The sequence below is a fragment of the Meriones unguiculatus genome, chromosome 3 (assembly GCF_030254825.1).
Source record: "Meriones unguiculatus strain TT.TT164.6M chromosome 3, Bangor_MerUng_6.1, whole genome shotgun sequence".
In the NCBI taxonomy this organism is placed as follows: domain Eukaryota; kingdom Metazoa; phylum Chordata; class Mammalia; order Rodentia; family Muridae; genus Meriones; species Meriones unguiculatus.
This window is the reverse complement of record NC_083351.1, coordinates 161,431,428-161,452,720: the sequence shown is the minus strand read 5'-3', so window position 1 is coordinate 161,452,720 and position 21,293 is coordinate 161,431,428. Positions and strand designations below refer to the sequence as shown.

General features: G+C 38.4%; 1 protein-coding gene across 8 annotated transcripts in view; it reads left to right on the top strand.

Moving 5' to 3' along the window:
* Nucleotides 1-15,439, top strand: part of LOC132653191 (sulfotransferase 1E1-like) — a 47,392-nt gene extending 31,953 nt beyond the window's left edge. For 5 of the 8 annotated variants that reach the window (XM_060380883.1, XM_060380884.1, XM_060380885.1 and 2 more), the window contains 4 exons: nucleotides 10,102-10,225; nucleotides 12,075-12,169; nucleotides 13,311-13,491; nucleotides 15,073-15,439. In XM_060380883.1, coding sequence (XP_060236866.1) covers nucleotides 10,102-10,225; nucleotides 12,075-12,169; nucleotides 13,311-13,491; nucleotides 15,073-15,185 — 513 coding nt within the window. In that variant the 3' untranslated portion in view covers nucleotides 15,186-15,439. Of the gene's footprint in view, nucleotides 1-10,101; nucleotides 10,226-12,074; nucleotides 12,170-13,310; nucleotides 13,492-14,430; nucleotides 14,496-14,526; nucleotides 14,552-15,072 lie in introns of those variants that run through there. The other 3 variants (XM_060380890.1, XM_060380889.1, XM_060380891.1) reach the window with 3 other exon arrangements.
* The last annotated feature ends 5,854 nt before the right edge of the window (nucleotides 15,440-21,293 follow it).

Sequence of the window (21,293 nt, the reverse complement as noted above, 5' to 3'; positions counted from 1 at the left end):
ATTGTGTAGATGTACCACAATTTCTGCATCCATTCTTCAGTTGAGGGGCATCTGGGTTGTTTCCAGCTTCTGGCTATTACAAATAAAGCTGCTACAAACATGGTTGAGCAAATGTCCTTTTTGTGTACTTGGGCCTCTTTTGGATATATGCCCAGTAGTGGTATGGCTGGATCTTGAGGAAGCACTATTCCTAGTTGTCTGAGAAAGCACCAGATTGATTTCCAGAGTGGTTGTACAAGTTTACATTCCCACCAGCAGTGGAGAAGGGTTCCCCTTTCTCCACAACCTCTCCAGCATGTGTTGTCACTTGAGTTTTTGATCTTGGCCATTCTCATGGGTGTAAGGTGAAATCTCAGGGTTGTTTTGATTTGCATTTCCCAAATGGCTAGTGAGGTTGAGCATTTCTTTAAGTGCTTCTCTGCCATTCGGTATTCCTCTACAGAGAATTCTCTGTTTAGCTCTGTTCCCCATTTTTTAAGTGGATTACTTGGTTTGCTGCTTTTCAGCTTCTTTAGTTCTTAATATATACTGGATATGAGTCCTCTGTCAGATAAAGGGTTGGTGAAGATTCTTTCCCAATCTGTAGGTGGTCGCTTTGTTTTGATGACGGTGTCCTTTGCTTTACAGAAGCTTTTCAGTTTCATGAGGTCCCATTTATTGACTGTTGCTCTTAGAGCCTGTGCTGTTGGTGTTCTGTTCAGGAAGTTTTCCCCTGTACCAATGAGTTCTAGGGTATTTCCCACTTTTTTTCTAGCCGATTTAATGTGTCTGGTTTTATGTTGAGGTCTTTGATCCACTTGGACTTCAGTTTTGTGCAGGGTGACAAGTATGGATCTATTTTCATTTTGCTACATGTAGACATCCAGTTAGACCAGCACCATTTGTTGAAGATGCTATCTTTTTTCCATTGTATGGTTTTGGCGTCTTTGTCAAAGATCAGGTGTCCATAAGTGTGTGGGTTTATTTCTGGGTCCTCTGTTTGGTTCCATTGATCTACCATTCTGTTTCTATGCCAGTACCATGCAGTTTTTAAAACTGTTGCTCTATAGTACAACTTAAGATCAGGGATGGAGATACCTCCGGAAGATCTTTTATTGTAGAGGATTGTTTTAGCAATTCTGGGTTTCTTGTTATTCTATATGAAGTTGAGAATTTTCCTTTCCAGGTCTGTAAAGAATTGTGTTGGTAATTTGATGGGCATTGCATTGAATCTGTAGATTGCTTTTGGTAAGATGGCCATTTTTACTATGTTAATCCTACCAAGCCATGAGCATGGGAGATCTTTCCATCTTCTCATATCTTCTTCTAATTCTTTCTTCAGAGATTTGAAATTTTTTTCATACAATTCTTTGACTTCCTTGGTTAGGGTTACTCCGAGGTACCTTATGTCATTTGTGGCTATTGTGAAGGGTGTTGTTTTTCTAATTTCTTTCTCAGCCCTTTTGTCTTTTGTATATAGGAGGGCTACTGATTTTTTTGAGTTAATTTTGTATCCGGCCACTTTGCTGAAGGTGTTTATCAGCTGTAGGAGTTCCCTGGTAGAGTTTTTGGGGTCACTCACGTATACTATCATATCATCTGCAAATAGTGATAATTTGACTTCTTCCTTTCCAATTTGTATCCCCTTGATCTCCTTCAACTGTCTTATTGCTCTAGCAAGGACTTCCAGTACTATGTTGAAGAGATATGGAGAGAGTGGACAGCCTTGTCTTGTCCCTGATTTCAGTGGGATTGCTTTTAGTTTCTCTTCGTTCAGTTTGATGTTGGCTATAGGCTTGCAGTATATCGCCTTTATTATGTTTAGATATGTCCCTTGTATCCCTGATCTCTCCAATACTTTGAACATGAATGGATGTTGGATTTTGTCAAAGGCTTTTTCAGCATCTAGGGAGATTATCATGTGGTTTTTTTCTTTCAGTTTGTTAATATGGTGGATCACATTGATGGATTTCCGTATATTGAACCACCCCTGCATACCTGGGATGAAGCCTACTTGGTCATAGTGGATAATATCTTTGATGTGTTCTTGGATTCGGTTTGCAAGTATTTTATTAAGTATTTTTGCATCAATGTTCATAAGGGAGATTGTCCGGAAATTCTCTTTCTTTGTTGAGTCTTTGTGAGGTTTAGGTACCAAGGTGACTGTGGCTTCATAGAATGAGTTTGGTAATGTTCCTTCTGTTTCTATTTTGTGGAATAGTTTGAAGAGAATTGGTGTTAGCTCTTCTTTGAAGGTCTGGTAGAATTCTGCGCTGAAGTCATCTGGTCCTGGGCTTTTTTTTTTTGGATGGGAGACTTTTGATGACCGCTTCTATTTCTTTGGGGGATATAGCACTATTTAGTTGATTTACCTGGTCCTGATTCAGCTTTGGTAAGTCAAATCGATCAAGAAAATGGTCCATTTCATTTAGATTTTCAAATTTTGTGGCATATAGAATTTTGAAGTAAGTCCTAATGATTGTTTGGATTTCCTCAGTGTCTGTAGTTATATCCCCCTTTTCATTTCTGATTTTGTTGATTTGGGTGGTGTCTCTCTGCCTTTTAGTTATTTTGGCTAAGGGTTTGTCGATCTTGTTGATTTTCTCAAAGAACCAGCTCTTGGTTTCATTGATTCTTTGAATTGTTTTATTTGTTTCCAATTGATTGATTTCAGCCCTGAGTTTGATTATTTCCAGCCATCTACTCCTTCTTGGTGTGTCTGCTTCTTCTTTTTCTAGCGTTTTTAAGAGAGCCATTAGGGTGCTTGAATGAGCTGTCTCGAATTTCTTCTTGAAGGCACTTAGTGCTATGAACATTCCTCTTAGCACTGCTTTCATTGTGTCCCACAAGTTTGGGTATGTTGTGTCTTCATTTTCATTGATTTCTAGAAAGACTTTAATTTCTTTCTTTATTTCTTCCCTGACTCAGCTGTCATTTAGTAACAAGTTGTTCAGTTTCCATGTGTGTGTAGGCTTTTTGCTATTTCTGTTATTGTTGAGGTCCAGCTTTATTCCATGGTGATCAGACAAGATACATGGGATTATTTCAATCTTCTTGTATCTGTTGAGGCTTGCTTTGTGACCCACTATATGGTCTATTTCGGAGAAGGTTCCATGAGATGCTGAGAAGAAGGTAAATTCTTTTGTGTTTGGGTGTAAAGTTCTATAAATGTCTGTTAGGTCCATTTGATTCATGACCTCTGTCAGAGACATTGTTTCTTTGTTTAATTTCTGTTTGGTTGACCTGTCCTTTGTTGAGAGTGGGGTGTTGAAGTCTCCCACTATCAATGTGTGGGGATCTATATGTGCTTTAAATTTTATCAATGTTTCTTTCACAAATGTGGGTGCCCTTGTATTTGGGGCATAGATGTTTAGGATTGTGATGTCTTCCTGGTGGAATTTTCCCTTGATGAGTATGAAGTGTCCTTCCCCATCTCTTTTGATTAATATTGTTTGAAAGTCTATTTTATCAGATATTAGAATGGCTACTCCTGCTTGCTTCTTGGGTCCGTTTGCTTGGAAAGTTGTCTTCCAACCCTTTACCCTCAGGTAATGTCTATCTTTGTGTCTTTCTTGTATGCAACAGATTGCTGGGTTTTGTTTACATATCCATTCTGTTAATCTGTGTCTTTTTATTGGAGAGTTGAGTCCATTGATGTTGAGAGAGATTAATGACCAGTGGCTGTTAGATCTCTTGATTTTGATGTTGGCTGTGGTCATACTGTTGTGTGCTTGGTTGCTTTTTGTTTTACTGAAGTGAGGTTATTTATTTCCTGTGTTTTCTTGAATGTAGCTGCTTTCTTGGGTTGTATTTTCCCTTCCAGTGTCTTCTGTAATGCTGGATTTGTTTGTAGGTATTGTTGAAATTTGTTTTTGTCATTGAATATCTTGTTTTCTCCATCTATGAGGACTGAGAGTTTTGCGGGGTATAGTAGCCTTGGCTGATATCTGTGTTCTCTTAGGGTCTGCATGATATCCGTCCAGGCCCTTCTGGCTTTCATAGTCTTTGTTGAAAAGTCAGGTGTGATTCTAATGGGTTTGCCATTATATGTTACTTGGCCTTTTTCCCTTGCAGCTTTTAGTATTTTTTCTTTGTTCTGTATACTTACTGTTTTGATTATTATGTGGCAGGAAGATTTTCTTTTCTGGTCAAATTTGTTGGGTGTTCTGTAGGCCTCATGTATTCTAATTGGCCTCTCCTTTAGCTTGGGGAAATTTTCTTCAATGATTTTGTTGAAAATATTTTCTGGGCCTTGGAGAAGGGAGTCTTCTTTTTCCTCTATACCTATTATTCTTAGGTTTTGTCTTTTCATATTGTCTTGCATTTCTTGGACGGTCTGTGTCAGGAATTTTTCGGATTTAACATTTTTTTGACAGATACATCGATTTCTTCCATTGTATCTTCTACACCTGAGATTCTTTCTTCCATCTCTTGTAGTCTGTTGGTTATGCTTATCTCTGTAGTTCCTGTTTTCTTCCCTAGATTCTTCCTTTCCATTATTTCTTCCATTTGTGTTTTCTTTAATTTTTCCAATTCTATCTTCAGGTCTTGAGTTGTTTTGTTTACTTCCTTCACCTGTCTGATTGTACTTTCCTGTTTTTCTTTTAGTTCCTTCAACTCTGTTTCTATCATTTCATTCAGTGTTTTAAGCATTTCCTTTCTAAAGGCCATAAACTGTTTGGCTGCAGCTTCCTCTATTTCTTTACGGATGGCAATATTCTGTTTGAGTTTATCTTCTTCTATGTCTTTACGAATCTTATTTGTTTCCTCTGTTATCATCTTCATGAGCATACTTGTTAGGTCATCTTCTTGGATTTCAGTTACGGTGGGGTATCCAGGGCTACTTGCCCCAGGGTAACTGGGTTCTGGAGATGCCATATTGCTCTGTCTTTTGTTGCTTGAGCTTTTACGCTGGCCTCTACCCATTGTGTTATCTTAGGTGTTTGGGGTTATTTTCTGGTGGTTCCTGGGGATCCTGTGGTGGAGAGAATCCCCTTTGCAGAAAGCTGGTTTTTCCTGAAGGATGTCTTCTCAGCTTTTTGGGTATAGTCCCTGGATGGCTGGTGTTTTTTCAGGAGTTGCTCACCTCAGGGATATAGACCTGAGTGGTAACTGTGGTCTTTGTTAGTCGAGAGGGTTCTCCTCTCACCCAGGGAAGTCCTGAAGGCAGCTGCCCTGTTTCTGGGTTTCTTGTTGTAAATTTAATGATCAGCTGCTGTGACCCAGTTGGACATCAGGCGCGCCTCAACTGTTTGTGCCTGTGTCTGGAGCACAGCTGAGTGCTGGCGCCTAGGCCCCACTAGACAGCTAGACTTTTTCTAGGGAAGGATTGGGTGATTTAGATCAGTACAGTTTCCTTCCTTCCCCGTGGATTCTCTGGAGACACGGACTCCTAGTGTCTTTTTTTGCCCTGGTGCACACTGCTCAGTGTCCGTCAGCTGGCTGGCCGCAGAAACTGCCTGTGCCTGGAGCACAGCTGTGTGATGGCGGCTCAGTCTCTGCCAGCTGTCTGGTGCGCAGAAACTGCCTGTGTCTGCCTTTGCGGCTTTTGGGAGCCCGAGTGGCTCCCTAATCTGGGTAATTTTCCGGGGACCTTTTCAGGTTGGGGGTGAGCTGAGTGCTCTTAGATCAGACCCGCCGTTTCTATCTCTGGCGGCGAATCAGGCGTGCAGGCAGGCAGGGCTCTGTGCCAGAACCTGGGTCCCCGGCTCTGGCTCCGGGCTGGCTCCTGGGGTGCCCGTGGAACCCGCCCGAGTCTTTTCCAGGGGATGTCTGGGTGACCTAAGGCTGGTCCCAATCGTTTCCTGTACCCTGGGGTTATCTCTCGACTGAAAATTCCAGTCTCTGATAGTGTGGTGCCCAAGGTTCAGTCTGGGACCATGACCAGAGACACTGGCTTGTGGCTCTGGGCTGGGGCTGGGGCTGGCGGCCGGCAGCCAAGCATCTGGCGGAACCGGGACCTCTTCCGCGGTTTAGCCGGGTGAGTTAAAAGCTGATTGAATCCCCCACAGTGGGGTATTCTCTCACCTGGGAAACACAATGACTGTGTTTTATGGCCGCGAGTTCTGATTTCTGGTCACTGTGCTGATCCTGCTGTGCTGCTGCTCAGAATGAGAGTCCTCCCGGCGCCGCCATCTTGCCCTTCCCCCGAATTTCAGTTTTTTAACTTGGAAGATGAACATAATTCTGTATTCTTTCTCTCAAGGACAGAGATAACAAGAATCTAAAGTGAATAATAGTGTTATTTTTCATGTGATTGGTATCCAAATGGGAGAATACACTTTGGAGCTTTTTGAAGGATGGCTAAGGACACTTTGTCTTCACTGTGTACAGCTCATAGTGGAGAGATCAGGTTTCATCTGTGTCATATTAGAATATGTCCTGGGATATCGCCACTGTGTTACAAGAAAGTACTTCAGGGCCTGCTATTTTTATGTTCTCTCATTAAAATTTTAATTAATAAAAGTGTTTTTTTTCTTTTTATTTATTTATTACAGTTCATTCACTTTCTATCCCAGCTTTAGCTTCCTCCCTCATCCCCTCCCAATCCTACTGTCCTTCTCTCTTCTCCTCCCATGCACCTTCCCAAGCCCACTGATAGGGAGGTCCTCCTATTTTATCTGACCCTAGCCTATCATCAGTACTGGCTGCATTATCTTCCTTTGTGACCTCTTCACAGGGAGATGATCAAAGAGCCAGCCACTGAGTTCATGCCAGAGACAGTCCCTGTTCCTTGTACTGGGGAACTTACTTGGAGACTGATATGCCATGAGCTACATCTGAGCAGGCGTACTAGGTTATCTCCATGCATGCTTGGAATATAAGTTTCAGAAAAGATCACTGAACCCAGATTTTTTTTATTGTGTTGCTCTCCTTGTGGAGCTCCTGCCCCCTCCAGGTCTTTTTATAAACCCTCCTTTCATAAGATTCCCTGCACTCTACCCAAAGTTTGGCTGTGTGTCTCAGCATCTGCTTCGATACCCTGCTGGTTAAAGGAATGGATACAGACATTGTTTTACATTTACGTAATAGAATACCACCCAGCAATTAAAAACAAGGAAATCATGAATTTTGCAGGCAAATGGATGGAATTAGAAAAGATCATCCTGAGTGAGGTATCTCAGAAGCAGAAAGACACACGTGGTATATAACCACTTATAAGTGGATATTATACACATAATATAGGATTAACACACTTAAATCTGTACACCTAAGGAAGCTAAGCAAGAAGAAGGACCCTGGGTAAGATGCTCAATCTTCACTCAGAAAGGCAAAGAGGATAGACACCGGAAGAGGGAGAAAACAGGGAAAAGGACAGGAGTCTACCACAGAAGACCTCTGAAAGACTTCTTAAGAGTTTTAGTCAAGCCACTTTTTTATTTTTCTTCTGAGAAGTGTTGTAAGTTATTACTGCTACTTTGAAATCTGCAGATAGGGTTTATTGCATACTTTCTTATACCTCAGAGTCCATCAAAGAAACAGATATGATTGTATGAAATGAATTTGTCTTTGGATTATCTTCAGATTGGTTTATTGATCCACCAGAGAAGAGGTAGTAGAGAGGATTTTGTATGTTTGAAATAGAGGTTCAGAAAGAATAAGTGACAAAGTAAAGAAAGTGATTTTAAAAAGAGCAGGACAGGGCTGGAGAGTTGGCTTAGAGGATAAGAGCACTGATGTTTTTTTAAAGTTCAACTCCCAGCAAGCACATGGTGAATCATAACCATCTATAATGAGATTTGGTGCCCTCTTCTTGCCTGTAGGCATAAATGCAGACAGAATACTGTATAAATAATAAATAAATAAAAAGGGCAGGACAATGAATCAGAAAACCACTTTCGGGCAATGAATATGAACTTGCAATGTGGTTTAGAGGAGACTGTGTTCAAATTGTTAGTTGAAACAAATGAATGAACAAAATCTCAGAAAAGGCACCGAAGCAGCTCTAGTCTCAGAGATCTTTCTGCCTGATCCTCTGCTACCTATGGATCACAGACAGTGAGCCAACAGAAACAGAGAATCTAGCATAGACTCCTTGAGACAGGGTGACCCAGACTGCAGTACAGGCTCTAGGAACAATCAGTCAATGCTACAAACAACTAGATGACTAGAGGCCGGCGTAAGAATACAGGTAACAAAATTGATCATGATCGAGTACATGAGTTTAGTAAATTAAATGAGTTATGAATTTAGATAATAAGAAAACCCAGAAGCAGAAAGACACACACAGTATATATTCACTTATAAGTGGGTACTAGACCTGTAAGATAGGATAAACATACTAAAATCTGTACACCTAAAGAAGAAAAACAAGAAAGAGGTCCTGGGGTAAGATGATGAATTCTCACTTAGAAAGACAAATGGGATAGACATTGGAAGTAGGAGAAAATAGGGAACAGGACAGTAGCCTACCACAGAGGGCCTCTGAAAGACTCTACCTAGCAGTATATCAAAGACAATGCTGAGACTTATAACCAAACTTTTGGCAGAGTTCAGAGAATCATATGAAAGAAGAGGGAGTTAGTAAGACCTGGAGAACACAGGAGCTCCACAAAGACCTAATATATCTGGTCACAGGGGGCTTTTATGAGACTGTATCTCCATCCAAGGTCCATGTATGGATATAACCTAGAACCCTGGCTCAGATGTAGCCCATGGTAGCTCAGTATCCAAGTGGGTACCATTGTAAGGGGAAAAGGGACTATTTCTGACATGAACTCAATGGTAGGCTCTTTGAACTCTTTCCTGCCACTCCCTCCCCCCAAGGGAGGAGAAGGCTTGCTAGACCACAAAAGTGGACATTGCAGGCAGTCCTGATAAACTAGGGTCAGATGGAAAGCGAGGTGGACCGCCTCTATCAGTGGACTAAGAAAGGATCAGGGAAGAGATGAGGGAGTGAGGGTGGGATTGGGAGGGAATGAGGGTGGGGGCTACAGCTGGGATACAAATTTAATAAATTGTAACTAATATTTAAAAAATAAAAAAGAAAGCATAGAAGTTGGAAAGGGTTAAAAACGTAGGCTAGTGTACAAATTATTACTTCAAAGAAATGAATGAACAGCTTAGGTACAACGTAGAAGTCCTTTTCTTCTCCTTTGAAATTTTTTTTCAAAAAATTCTTTACACATGAGAATAATTCTTCAAAGAAGAAGCAGAAATGTTTCTCTAAAATGGTTTGTAATGCATGAAGAAGGTAATGATCTCAACTTCAGCTTCTTAGTTGTAGAGTGGAAGGGGCAGAACTCTTTAGATTTTATTTATTTTTTATTAATCACAACTTATTCACTTTGTATCCCCCCTCCCAATCCCACCCTCCATTCCTTTTCTTCTCCTATGCCCTTCCCCAAGCCCACTGATAGGGAAGGTCCTGCTCCCCTTCCATCTGACCCTAGCCTATCAGGTCTCATCAGGACTGGCTGCACTGTCTTCCTCTGTGGCCTGGCAATGCTGCTTCCCCATCAGGGGGAGGTGACCAAAGACCCACCCACTGAGTTCATGTCAGAGCCAGTCCTTGTTCCTATTACTAGGGAAACTTGGAGACTGAATTGCCATGGGTTACATCTGTGCAGGGGTTCTAGGTTATCTCCATGCATGGTGTTTGGTTGGAATATCAGTCTCAGAAAAGACCCCTTTGTCCAGATATTTTGGTTCTGTTGCTCTCCTTGTGGAACTCCTGTCCCTTCCAGGTCTTTCTATCTCCTCTTTCTTTCATGACATTTCCTGCATTCTGCCCAAAGTTTGGTTATGAGTCTCAGCATCTGCTGGGTAGAGTCTTTCAAAGACCCTCTGTGGTAGGTTCCTGCCCTGTTTCCTGCTTTCTCCTTCTTCCAAAGTCCATCCCATTTATCTTTCTGAGTGAGGATTGATCATCTTACCCAGGGTACTTAGGTTACTGAATATGTTTCTTAGAAGAATCAGACTAATAGCCACTAGGAAATAGAGCAGACCCCGCTTTAATGTAACATAGTATATTATGTTTTTTTTTTCTGCATACTGTTTATGCTTTTATCTTTTTCACACTAAATTTATATTGTTACTTGCTGGAAACATGAATCTTTAAAACTTGATTACAACATGGTTGATAATCTATCCAGTGATTTAATAATTTATCTCACCCTCTAGATGATCTATCTTTGCCGGAATGCCAAGGATGTGGTGGTTTCTTATTACTACTTTTTCCGAATGATACCTAGTTATCCAAACCCTGATTTTTCAGAATTTGTGGAGAAATTTATGCAAGGACAAGGTAAGAGTATCTTAACTACGTTGGATTCTTTTTCAGGAAAGAAAAATAAAAACATATGCTATTTAGTGCAAATGAATATAAATGAATTAATATAAACAGAGATAATATAAAATTAATATCATATAAATATATAAAAACAGAACTATAATATATTATATAAATAAAGAGAGAATGTAAACAATATAAACATATATAGCCAGAAACACAAGATAAGTAAATATATAAATATGTACAACAAATGAATATAGTACTTAAACAGAATAAAATAAAATATAAGAAAATATAGATATATGTGAAGATAAATATATTGTTAATAAAATATAATATAAATCTATGTGTAAACATATATAGACTATAAGGTTCCAAATGGATAGAATATTTCACAAATTCTAAAACACAGATGCTTAGTGGCATCTGTGTTAATGGCAGGCTTAATGGCATTAAAGCTTAATGGCAGGCTGCTGTATGTGAGGAGGATGAAAAATTAGAAATCTAGGGATTCTAATATAGTGCCAACAAGTAAATACATTGACTCTGTTGTGACCAGCAGGGTTGGTAATTTCTCTTTTATAAGTCTGAGAGCTAAAGTGTCCCTTCTCTAACATATACTTTTATATTTTCAAAATGTTTTAGAACATGTTCTTGAAACATGATTTAAAAGTGGGTGAAGTTGTAAAATCATGACTCATTTTTTCCAGTAAAATGCCAAGTTATTAAATGAAGTCATATGTAGGTATTTATTGTTATTCTGAATAGCTATAAAACTCTTGCTTATTTTTCTAGGTATGTAGATTGAACATGTTCATTCTTATTTCACTGAACAGTAAAGAGTTTCTTGAGCAGATATTATGGGAATGTTACTATTCCATTAAAATTCTGACTAAAGCAATGGGGTATTTGTATTTGAAGACAAAGGGGGAAAAGCAGTTTAAGCTTCATTAAGTAAGCAATGTAAATTATATAGGGATAATGGAAAAAATATTTTATATCCATTGAACATAATATTGCTCATTAGCAGTTGTGTCTTGCAGAAAAAATGTATTCTAAACCATCATGAGGAAAAATATGCCTCAAGATTGTCAAGATTCTCCTTGAAATACAGAGAAAAATAATTTATGTGCCTTAAAATGGTCAATTATATCATTTTAATGTCATTGTGGGTCTTCTCAAAAGAAAATTTGCTTATAGCATCAGAGCACAGAGAGAGTACACAGTGGGTCGATGTCAAGTCTAGTGGTGACTCAACATGTCTGTGCTAGCCTTGGATTTGATGAAACTGTTGTATAAAGGCAACAGAAGAAAAAATGACAGCATTTGCCATATCATATCATCTTCAAAATCTAACTTTATGGAACAAGAGGGATTGAAATTGTCCTATGAGAGTGAATTTCACAATCTGAATTACTAGTCTTATAGTAAATGCTCACATAACTACTAGTCTCATAACTACTCTGTCTCCCTCTGTCTGTCTCTCTGTTTCACACAAACAGAAATACACAGATATACATAGAAAGATAGACTCATATACAGAGTCTACACACAGGCACATACACATAGCTCTCCACACACATACACAGCAGTTTAAAACCTGCTCTCATTGCTCTAAATTGAATTGGTTTGTCTTTTCTCAGCATCACAATGCATGTCATGCTGTTAAACTGAAAGTATGTTTTTGAAGATAAAATTATTCAACATTTTTTAATCATTGCTGTACAGAACTCTTCTTAATAAGTCTAACTGACCTGTTCTGATTCTATGATCATTTTGCCTTTTTAAAAATAATTTGAATACTTCTGTCAAGATTACAAAATAATAATGTAATATCTCTACACTTTTTTTTCCTATTTAGTTCTGTATGGTTCCTGGTATGATCATGTCAAATCTTGGTGGGAAAAGAGTAAGAATCCACGTGTGCTATTTATGTTCTATGAGGACATGAAAGAGGTAAGGGATGGAAGTCATATAAACATTTTCAGTAAGCTTAAAGATTCTCTTAGCATCTGACAATACCCTGGATGCAACATTAACACTGGAAACATGGCATCAACCACTTGCAGAGCTACGAAAGGAAAAGAACAGTCATCCAGTTTGATTAAATTTTAATCTAGTAAATAAAAATGTTTAGTGATTACGTACACCTTAAATACCAGTGTCAAAATTTTTCTAAAGGTAAACTTTGCAAAAAGAACCTTGAATTCATAGAAATAAGAAACAAAGTCACAATACACACACTTGGATGATCACCAAACTTGCTCTTTCACTGAATACTGTAGTCTGAGAGTTTTTGTGCTTAGTGTATGATATTGGTTGTGATATACCATGTATGAGGTTATGATATCTAGGTACAGTAGTTGACATCTGCAATTCCAGCACTTTTGAGGCAGGTAATTAGGAGTTCAAGCCATGTTTGAACAGAGTAGCAAGACTTGCCTAAAAATGAATAAAAAATAATTAAATATTCCTGGCCAGGTAGATGTGTCAGTGGATAAGTCATTGCTATGCAAAATGAGGCCTGGAATTCAACTCCCCAGCCTTTATTAAACCAGGGAGGCATGGAAGCTGGCTTCTAATCCTAGTGCTATGGACACAGGAAATGCCAGAGGAAAACTGACAGGACAAACTACCAGTGTAGTTTGTGTTGAGGAAGACAACCTGCCTCAGGAAAAGAAAGAATTCTGTAAAAGAGGAATTTATATAACTACATGTTTCTATTTTCACACACTGGAATACAAGTGTATGCACATTTAACTGTATGCATGCTCACGTACAGGCAAACTTGCATACACACACAACACACACATCTATGGAAAAATAAACAGAAGTGGAAAAAATTAGAAAGAACTGTTTTACTAGTTGTAAAATTACCATTTTGCAACTCATCTTATTTAGGCCTAAAAGTTTTTAAAGTGTCTCCTGAACCTATTTTTTGGATGAAGAAGAATTGTTTTAGAATAGTTTGTTTTCTTCATTATATATTTAATTCTAATATGACCAGGTAGAAAATAATGTTCTCTATCATGTTTAGCTATTACCTATTCACCAATTTTTGTCAACTTGGTCTTCAAATCATTTTGTTTCTCTGTAGGATATCAGAAGAGAAGTGACAAAACTGATAGAGTTCCTGGGGAAGAAGCCCTCAGCAGAGCTTGTGGACAAAATCATTCAACACACCTCATTCCAGGAGATGAAGAACAATCCATCCACCAATTATACAATGATGCCAGAGCACATGATTAACCAAAAAGTATCACCTTTCATGAGGAAGGGTGAGAAAAGAAAGTGTTGTAGAAAATATATAATTAGCTTATAGTGTTTATTATTAAATGCCTATAATTATTACCATGTTATTATCTAACCCACTATCATAATCAATAAAAGATACAGACACCTGTTATGTTTTAGAATAAGTCTTAATTTATCTTGGTCTGGGCAGATATTTCCACCTAAGCTATCCTGTTATGCCATCTGCTTTAATCATTTATATCTGTGCTACTTTCCACCCATAATTCCATAAATACTTACTGATGCTCTCCATCTGGGCTGCTTCTCTCCATGTGATCCTCAGTCACATGGTACTTTACCTACCCCATCCTGACTACACTCTTTTCCCTCCAGTACTAGTCTCTTTCCCATGATCCTTCTGTTCCCAAAGCCTAGGTATCTTAGTTCGGCCTCTCACTTTTGCCCTTCCCCAGGGTAGGCCTTTTATTTGGGCAATCAGGAATAATGTCTTAGGCAAAGTTACAAATGTTATTTTGGGGTGTCTGCTCATAAAAGACAACAAGCCAACCCAGGGGAACAAAATAATCAACAATCAAAAATACAAAGCACCAGATCGTGCTGTACAAGAAAGTCAGGTAGCTTTCTGTTAAAAGGACTAAGCTGCCATGACTTAGGCAAAAATCTACTCAAGTTATCACCCTGCATAACCAGAATATTTTTTCTTTACAACTATTTTATCTTGAATATTCTTATTGAATTATGAAGTTTGTAGCTGAATTAAACACTATTTATTAATAAATCCAAGAAGATTTTACTAATACTGAATTTATTTCCTGTTTATTTAGTGTGAGAAGGATATCATACACTGCATAATGGCAGACACCTCAGCATCAACAATGATACCATAATGTACCCACTGTCATTAACTAGGTCAATGTATATTGGGTGTATACCATTATGCACTATACATATTATCTCTACAGATTTTGATTTCTAACTAGGAAAATGGATTTACTATCTTATTTTGAGATGAAGAAACAAGTTCTGAAAAAATCATATTTTCCTTGTACAAATGACAGAAAGTTTTGAATGCTAAATGACAAGGTAGGAATTCAAAATAATTATGTTTATCAATAATATCAAAACACAATAAAAGGAAATATTTACATAGAAGCAGTATCTGGTGAACTAAAGTCAATTTGTAAACCTGAAATTTGGAATTATTTTTGTGTAACATTCAGGGAACAATGCCATGCAAGTAACTGGAAGTAAAAGCATAAGTCTGGTTTTGAGAGATTAATGAGCACAAAGGTGATGTTCAATAATTTGGTCATCACTGCACCATGGATCTCATCATAGAAAGCGTGATATATGAGAGAAAATCAAAGAAGAAAGCTTATTGGAGATGTTATACGAAAGAAAGGATGAGTCAAGTAGGATTTGTTTTTCAAGACAATAGAAACAAATTTGTCTTTGTAAAATCAAATAATGTGGTACTTAAATATTTTATTGGGAAAATTAAATATTAGGGGAATTTTTCACAGAAATAGATACCAGATTAATAAAAAGTCTCCTGATTGTGGCTCAACATGTTGACACTTCTGTTTTCATCTGTTTCTTTCCAGGAATCACGGGAGACTGGAAGAACCACTTCTCAGCAGCACTAAGGAAGAGATTCGATGAACACTATGAAGAGCAGATGAAGGACTGCCCTGTGAAGTTCAGAACAGAGCTCTGAGATGCTTCCTTTTCTTGTGTCTGAAACTGGAATGTTCTTCACTTTATCCTCCAGTTTCTCTTGTTTCGCTTTTCAGTACAAGAGTCTTTTTGAAGGCTGATGATTTAATCTCATTCTGTCTTTTAAACATTTACATCAATTTAATTTCTGAATGAGTTTGACAGCAAAATCACATTTTTCTCATATATAATATAAGCATGTGTTCTCTAACAGTGCTCAAATATTTCTAATAAAAATAATTTGATGTCTCCATATTTAAATATCAATTCATTCATTACAATATAAATCTTTCCTTGATGACACACAGACCAACAAATATAGAGGCACTTTGAGATTCACAAGTAGGTAACCTAGTGATTGTGTTTTGATGCCAAAATTATACAAAATTATATGAACAAATTAAAACAATCCCAAGAATTGTGAGGTCACTTCAAGATAACATCTAAATATTCATAAATTTATAGAATTAGTTAAACTAAAACATAAGTAATGTCTTTTCATATGTTTTAATTTTAGCTTTATATTAATTACAGTTATTTTTGTTTTGTATCCCAGCTGTAGCTAAGGACGTTGAACATCTCTTTAAGTGTTTCTCTGCCATTCGGTATTCCTCTACAGAGAATTCTCTGTTTAGCCATTTTATAATTGCATTACTTGATTTCTTGCTTTTTAACTTCTTGAGTTCTTTATGTAGTCTGGATTTTAGCCCTCTGTCCGATAGAGGGTGTGTGAAGATCCTTTTCTAGTCTGTAGGCTGTAGTTTTGTTCTGGTGACAGTGCCGTTTGCTTTACAGAAGCTTTTCAGTTTCATGAGGTCTCATTTATTGATTATTGATCTTAGAGCCTGTGCTGTTGGTGTTCTGTTCAGGAAGTTGTTTCCTGTGCCAATGAGTTCTAGGCTCTTCTCCACTTTTTCTTCTAACCGATTTAGTGTGTCTGGTTTTCATATGTTTTGATCCTTTAGTCCATGCTGATGGAGTACAGAATCATAGATTGCCGTCACTGTCATGTAGAATCATGTAAGATTTACATCACCTAGAATTTGGAGAGTTTTCCAACAAAAGCAATACAGTAATAGAGTATAACACAATCCATTTATTGTTTTATATAGGTAGAACCACTCCAGTATCTCTGGAACAAATGAGTCTTGCTAGTGATCAATCACCAAAAACCCAACGATGAATCTCCTAGTAGTGGTTTGAACGTTTCTTACAATGCGTTTGGATCCTCCCTTAGTTCTTCCCAGATACCCCTCCCTTCCTTAACTACACAACTTTGTACCCCCTTGAGACCCTCCAAGACCAATGTGTGCTGCTCAAATTGTCTTGAATATGTGCTCTTTCACCAGAGCATGGTCAACTTACTGGGGCTACACTCTTGGAGATAACTCTAGCTCATTCTGCCTGCTGCTAACAATTGCCAGTGTCTCCAAGGCCTGGGTGGTATTTTGTGCCTAACTACCTCTCTGTGCTAGAATTTGGTCTGGCTTGGATTTGTGCAAGTGTTTTGCATGTTGTCACAACTTAAATGAGTTCATATTTGTAGCCCCCTTGTGTGAGAGCAATCCAATGCTTCCCTGTAGTCACTAATCACCTCCGGCTTTTACATTCATTTTTCTCCAAGTGATCCCTGGACCTAGAAGGTTGGGTGAGGGATATATCTTCCCTTTAGGGCTGGTCATCTGCAATATTTTATTCCCTTTTGTGTAATGAAGCATTTGCAGACTAGGTAGATCTCTCTAAAAAATAGTAACCAATTATAAAGATTTAAGCTGTGATGTTAAATACATGTCAGTCAGACTTTAGCTTGGTCAGATGGTAAAGGTCAGAATATTTATTTTTAGTTTGTCCTCACCTCAAATAAAATTAAATTACATGAATATGGGCAATTTTCTTTTATTCATTAGAATAGCAAAACCTGTTCATAGTAAGTTCTAAAATAACTGATGAATTAATGAATGGTAAGGTGAATCCATGACTATCAATTCATATATATTTGCCTTTAAAAATAGCCATATCTAGAGTTCCCTAAATATGCATAAACACTTTACATTGCTATCACTTTCATATCTTAAAAATTGAACTTTTATTTTAAATTAATTTTTTAATTATTTAGTCCTAAATCTCAATTTTAAGACCAAAGCTGTAAAAGAAAATTTAACATGCATGTACTAATGACAAATACTCATAGGTAAGATACTAAATTCAAAAGTCTCCATTATTGATTTTTATTTGTTTGTTTTCAAGACAGGGTTTTTCTGTGTAGTTCTGGCCATCCTGGAATTTGCTCTGTGAATCAGGCTGGCCTTGACCTCAGAGATCTGCCTGCCTCTGCCTCCCAAGTGCTGGGATTAAAAGTGTGTCTGACTATTGCCAGGCTTACTGATTGCTTTTTATGAAGACTTCAGGAAGAACTCCTGGTCAATTCTGATGATGAATCTAAAGATTTCAAGTTTCTACATCTGTAAAACCATTTGGTTGTCTGTGTGCATGTGTCTTTGTGGAGCCACTGATTCCTGGGCTGTTGTGACAAAAATAACTGGTACCATTTATAGCAGCAACACGTGTGTCTATCCCTCCCGCTCTGTAGGCCTTTGTAACCTGAACCATTAGCTGTTTTTGATGCCCTGCAAGAATAACTGGGATCAGGCTCTAATGCTTCTGTGTGTCACTCTTAACCTTCTGCCTCTTTCTCTTCTTTTTCCCTTTACTGTACTCAGTTTCCCACATGGGTGTTTATCATATGGCCTCTAAGATTCCTTAGGTTTGACTCATGTGAGATGCCTGTGCATGGAAAAACCAAAATTCACCCCTTAATATTATACATGTATTCAATGTATAAGAAAAAATGGGGGATATGGACTTTTTGTATAGATCTAATACATATGTATTAGATATGTATTAATATCTAGAGCATATGTAATACTGATAAAGTCCACCCAGATCACATCCTTTCCCAAACCCATATTTTTTTTATGCCAGGTATGACTTATTTTATCTTGTTTTCCACTTTAGTCTGCATGCTGTTTGTACAGTGATATTTATGTGTTACAAACATGCTTATATTTACACATCATACACACAGAGCCTACTAATTTTATAACTTTTGTCTCTAGGGAATACTTATGTTTATTTTTACAAAATAAATAATTAAATAATTATTTATATATTAATTATTTATCAATAAAAATAATAAATAATATTTATTATTTATTAATAATAATATTTATTATTTATTAATAGTAAATGATTTTAATAATTTCACCATCAAGATTAGCAGTAGCATGATAACAATTGTATTTACAGTCAATGAAAGCAGCACCACTGAGCCTCCGCTAAGTGTAGTATGTTGCCTTTTTTCTGTGTACTCACTTAAGACCTATATTTTACATTTTGGTTCCTTGTAGGGGAGGATAAGTTGTATCATGGATTCAGTTTCTACATGGCAGGAGAGGTGTAGGAGAGAAGCATGTGAAATCAGATTGATGGTTGTTAAATTTCCTGGTTAATTTTAATGAGACCAAAAGAGGTGGGGTCAGCACCTCAGTGAAATTAACAGGCTATGATTTATCTCATAACCACACAGGCTGTGATTTATCTCATAACCACACAGGCTGTGATTTATCTGTGGCTTTATAATGATACATTAGTTTCAGCTCTGTCCTATGACTGCAAGCAGTAAGTTCATAGTGTAAATTCACTAGAATGTAAATCTCCAGTCTCCTATGTGGAGGAAACATAGGGACAAAGACTGAGGATCACTTTCTGGCTATAAGGAATAAGAGGAGGCAATCTAGGAATCTTTCTCTCTTTGTTGATTCCACTGACCTTTAAAAATGTTTAACTGCCTGCAGTTGCTTTGCTGTGCTGTGACTCTACAGAAACATGCAGTTTGGGCTGTGCTAGACTTCTACCATGAAGCATACTGAAACAAACAAACAAACAAAACAAAACAAAACCAACAAACCAAATGAAAAAAAAAATACCCTCTCAAAATATTACTCCTGTAGCCAACAATATGTATGCTTGAGATGTTCACAAAGGAGATTAATAAAAATTAGTTATAACCTCATATCTTACAAAATGGGAGGCTTTACCCTCCACTCACTTTGTCACACCAGCCGTTAGATGTGAAACCTGGGAATAAAAATTAGGAAGCGTATCATAGAACACATTTTGTCATGTGGAAAATTAAAATGGCTTCCAGGGTACTGTTATTTGGAAATGGATGTTACTACAATTGCTGGTTGTTAAGTAGTTAAATTGTTATGGTAAATAATCCAATATATCTTGGGATGCTACAGCACCATTTGAGGAGTAGAATTAGCTCTGTATTTTCTTGGCTGCACTTTCTTTCCTCCTTCTCCTTCACAGGAAACATGCCTTTGCCTTTGTAGATCTGGAGCATCTGATAAATCACTTTTCCTTAGATTGTCTCATAGGCACACAAGAGCTGTGAAATAGCATGTTTTTCTTTTCTTCTCCTGTTTAAAACAGGATTTAAAACAATGGGCTTTCCCTGTTGATCACAACTATTTTAGAGCTGTAAGTTCAGGATAGGTGTATTCTTTTATTCTGTTTTCCACCTACTGTTATAACAAAATCCATAACACTTTTTTGAGACTTTCAAAACAGCAATTGGCTTTGTTCAGTATAATAAACAGTTTTAAGCTGTTCTTTAGCAGTCAGGCTTCACTGTTCAAAACAACTCAGAGAACATTGCTTCCATTTTTTAGCTTCTCTCCAAACACAGTCTAGATCTGCAGTTCTTATTAGCAGATTCTTTGAAGTATGTTATTTGAACACTACATTCTAGAACTCAGAAACAAGAGACAAAAACCTGAAACATTCTCGTATTTGTGTTTTTACAAGATACAAAAACAGGGAGATCCAAGATAGAGCAACCAGCACACACCTTATCTGAGAGGCAGAGGTTCTGAAACTCTGAAATTGGTGAGTGGAGGGGTAGCTGAAGCCAGAACATTGACATTGAAGCTTCCTGGGTGAAAGGAACAACCTGTGAGACCATTTGGATCCACGTCCCCTGCTGAGTTTTCTGGGGACTGAGGGTGGCAAAGAGCCAATCCTGCTGCACTTTGCCTTGTTGGGCTTATCTCTTCCTAGGCAGTGGCAGCCCACAGTGCTGATGGCTCATAGCACAGAATTCCCTGCTCAGCTACTGAAATAGCAACAGTGATGGTGTCCTAGGTCCTCAATTGTGGCTGTCAGCTGTAGCAGCCTTCTGGGTGCTGGGTCCAAGAACTGCTGTCTGGGCCCTCCAGGGCCTCCTATGCAGCAACTGTACTGGCAGCCTAGTCCCTCAGTGGTAGGCAGCCAACTGTACAGGCCACCCAGGTCTGTGTACCACTGTAGTGGCTTCTCAGGCCTTCCCAACAGACATCTGCACCAACCTCGCAAATCTGCTGCTGTGGCTGAACTCCCAATGGACTGCTACACCATCTCCAAGTGCTTTAACTGCAGCACCACTGAGCTGACAGAGCTCCTACATCTGCATTTGCCACAGCAGGCACAAATCTGAGAATAGAGAACAGGGGGAACCCACATGATCTCCTATTAGACTTACTAGAGACTGAATACACCTTCAAATAAGTGTCTGTAGAGCCCCAGATCCAGGGTTCCTCTATGGTAGCAGCCAGATATCGAATCCCTACGACCCACACACCCACTGTGAGTAACATAGGGATTCTTGGGACAGTGTTCTCAATATTGAAGTCCCTGTTCTGGGGGTGTACCCAGATGCCAGGTAAACAACTCCTGGAGCCCAGACAGAGCTGAATACCTGTGGACTGTAGGCCACTGAGGTATTCAGGGAATCTGCACATGCAAAGTCTGAGCGCAAACACTGCCAGCACCTGCAACCCTCCCTACTCCTGCACTACTCCCTGCCCTACATGACAAGCATCTGTGCTCTTTAGCACCCTGTCCTTCAAGGCACATTTACATTACACACACACACACACACACACACACACACACACACACACACACTAACTTACCTGCACTTGTGCATCTGCATCTGCACCTGCTGACCTTCCTACCATAGGTACAGCTGAAACACCAACTCACACTCTAAAACCAGTAGACCTCT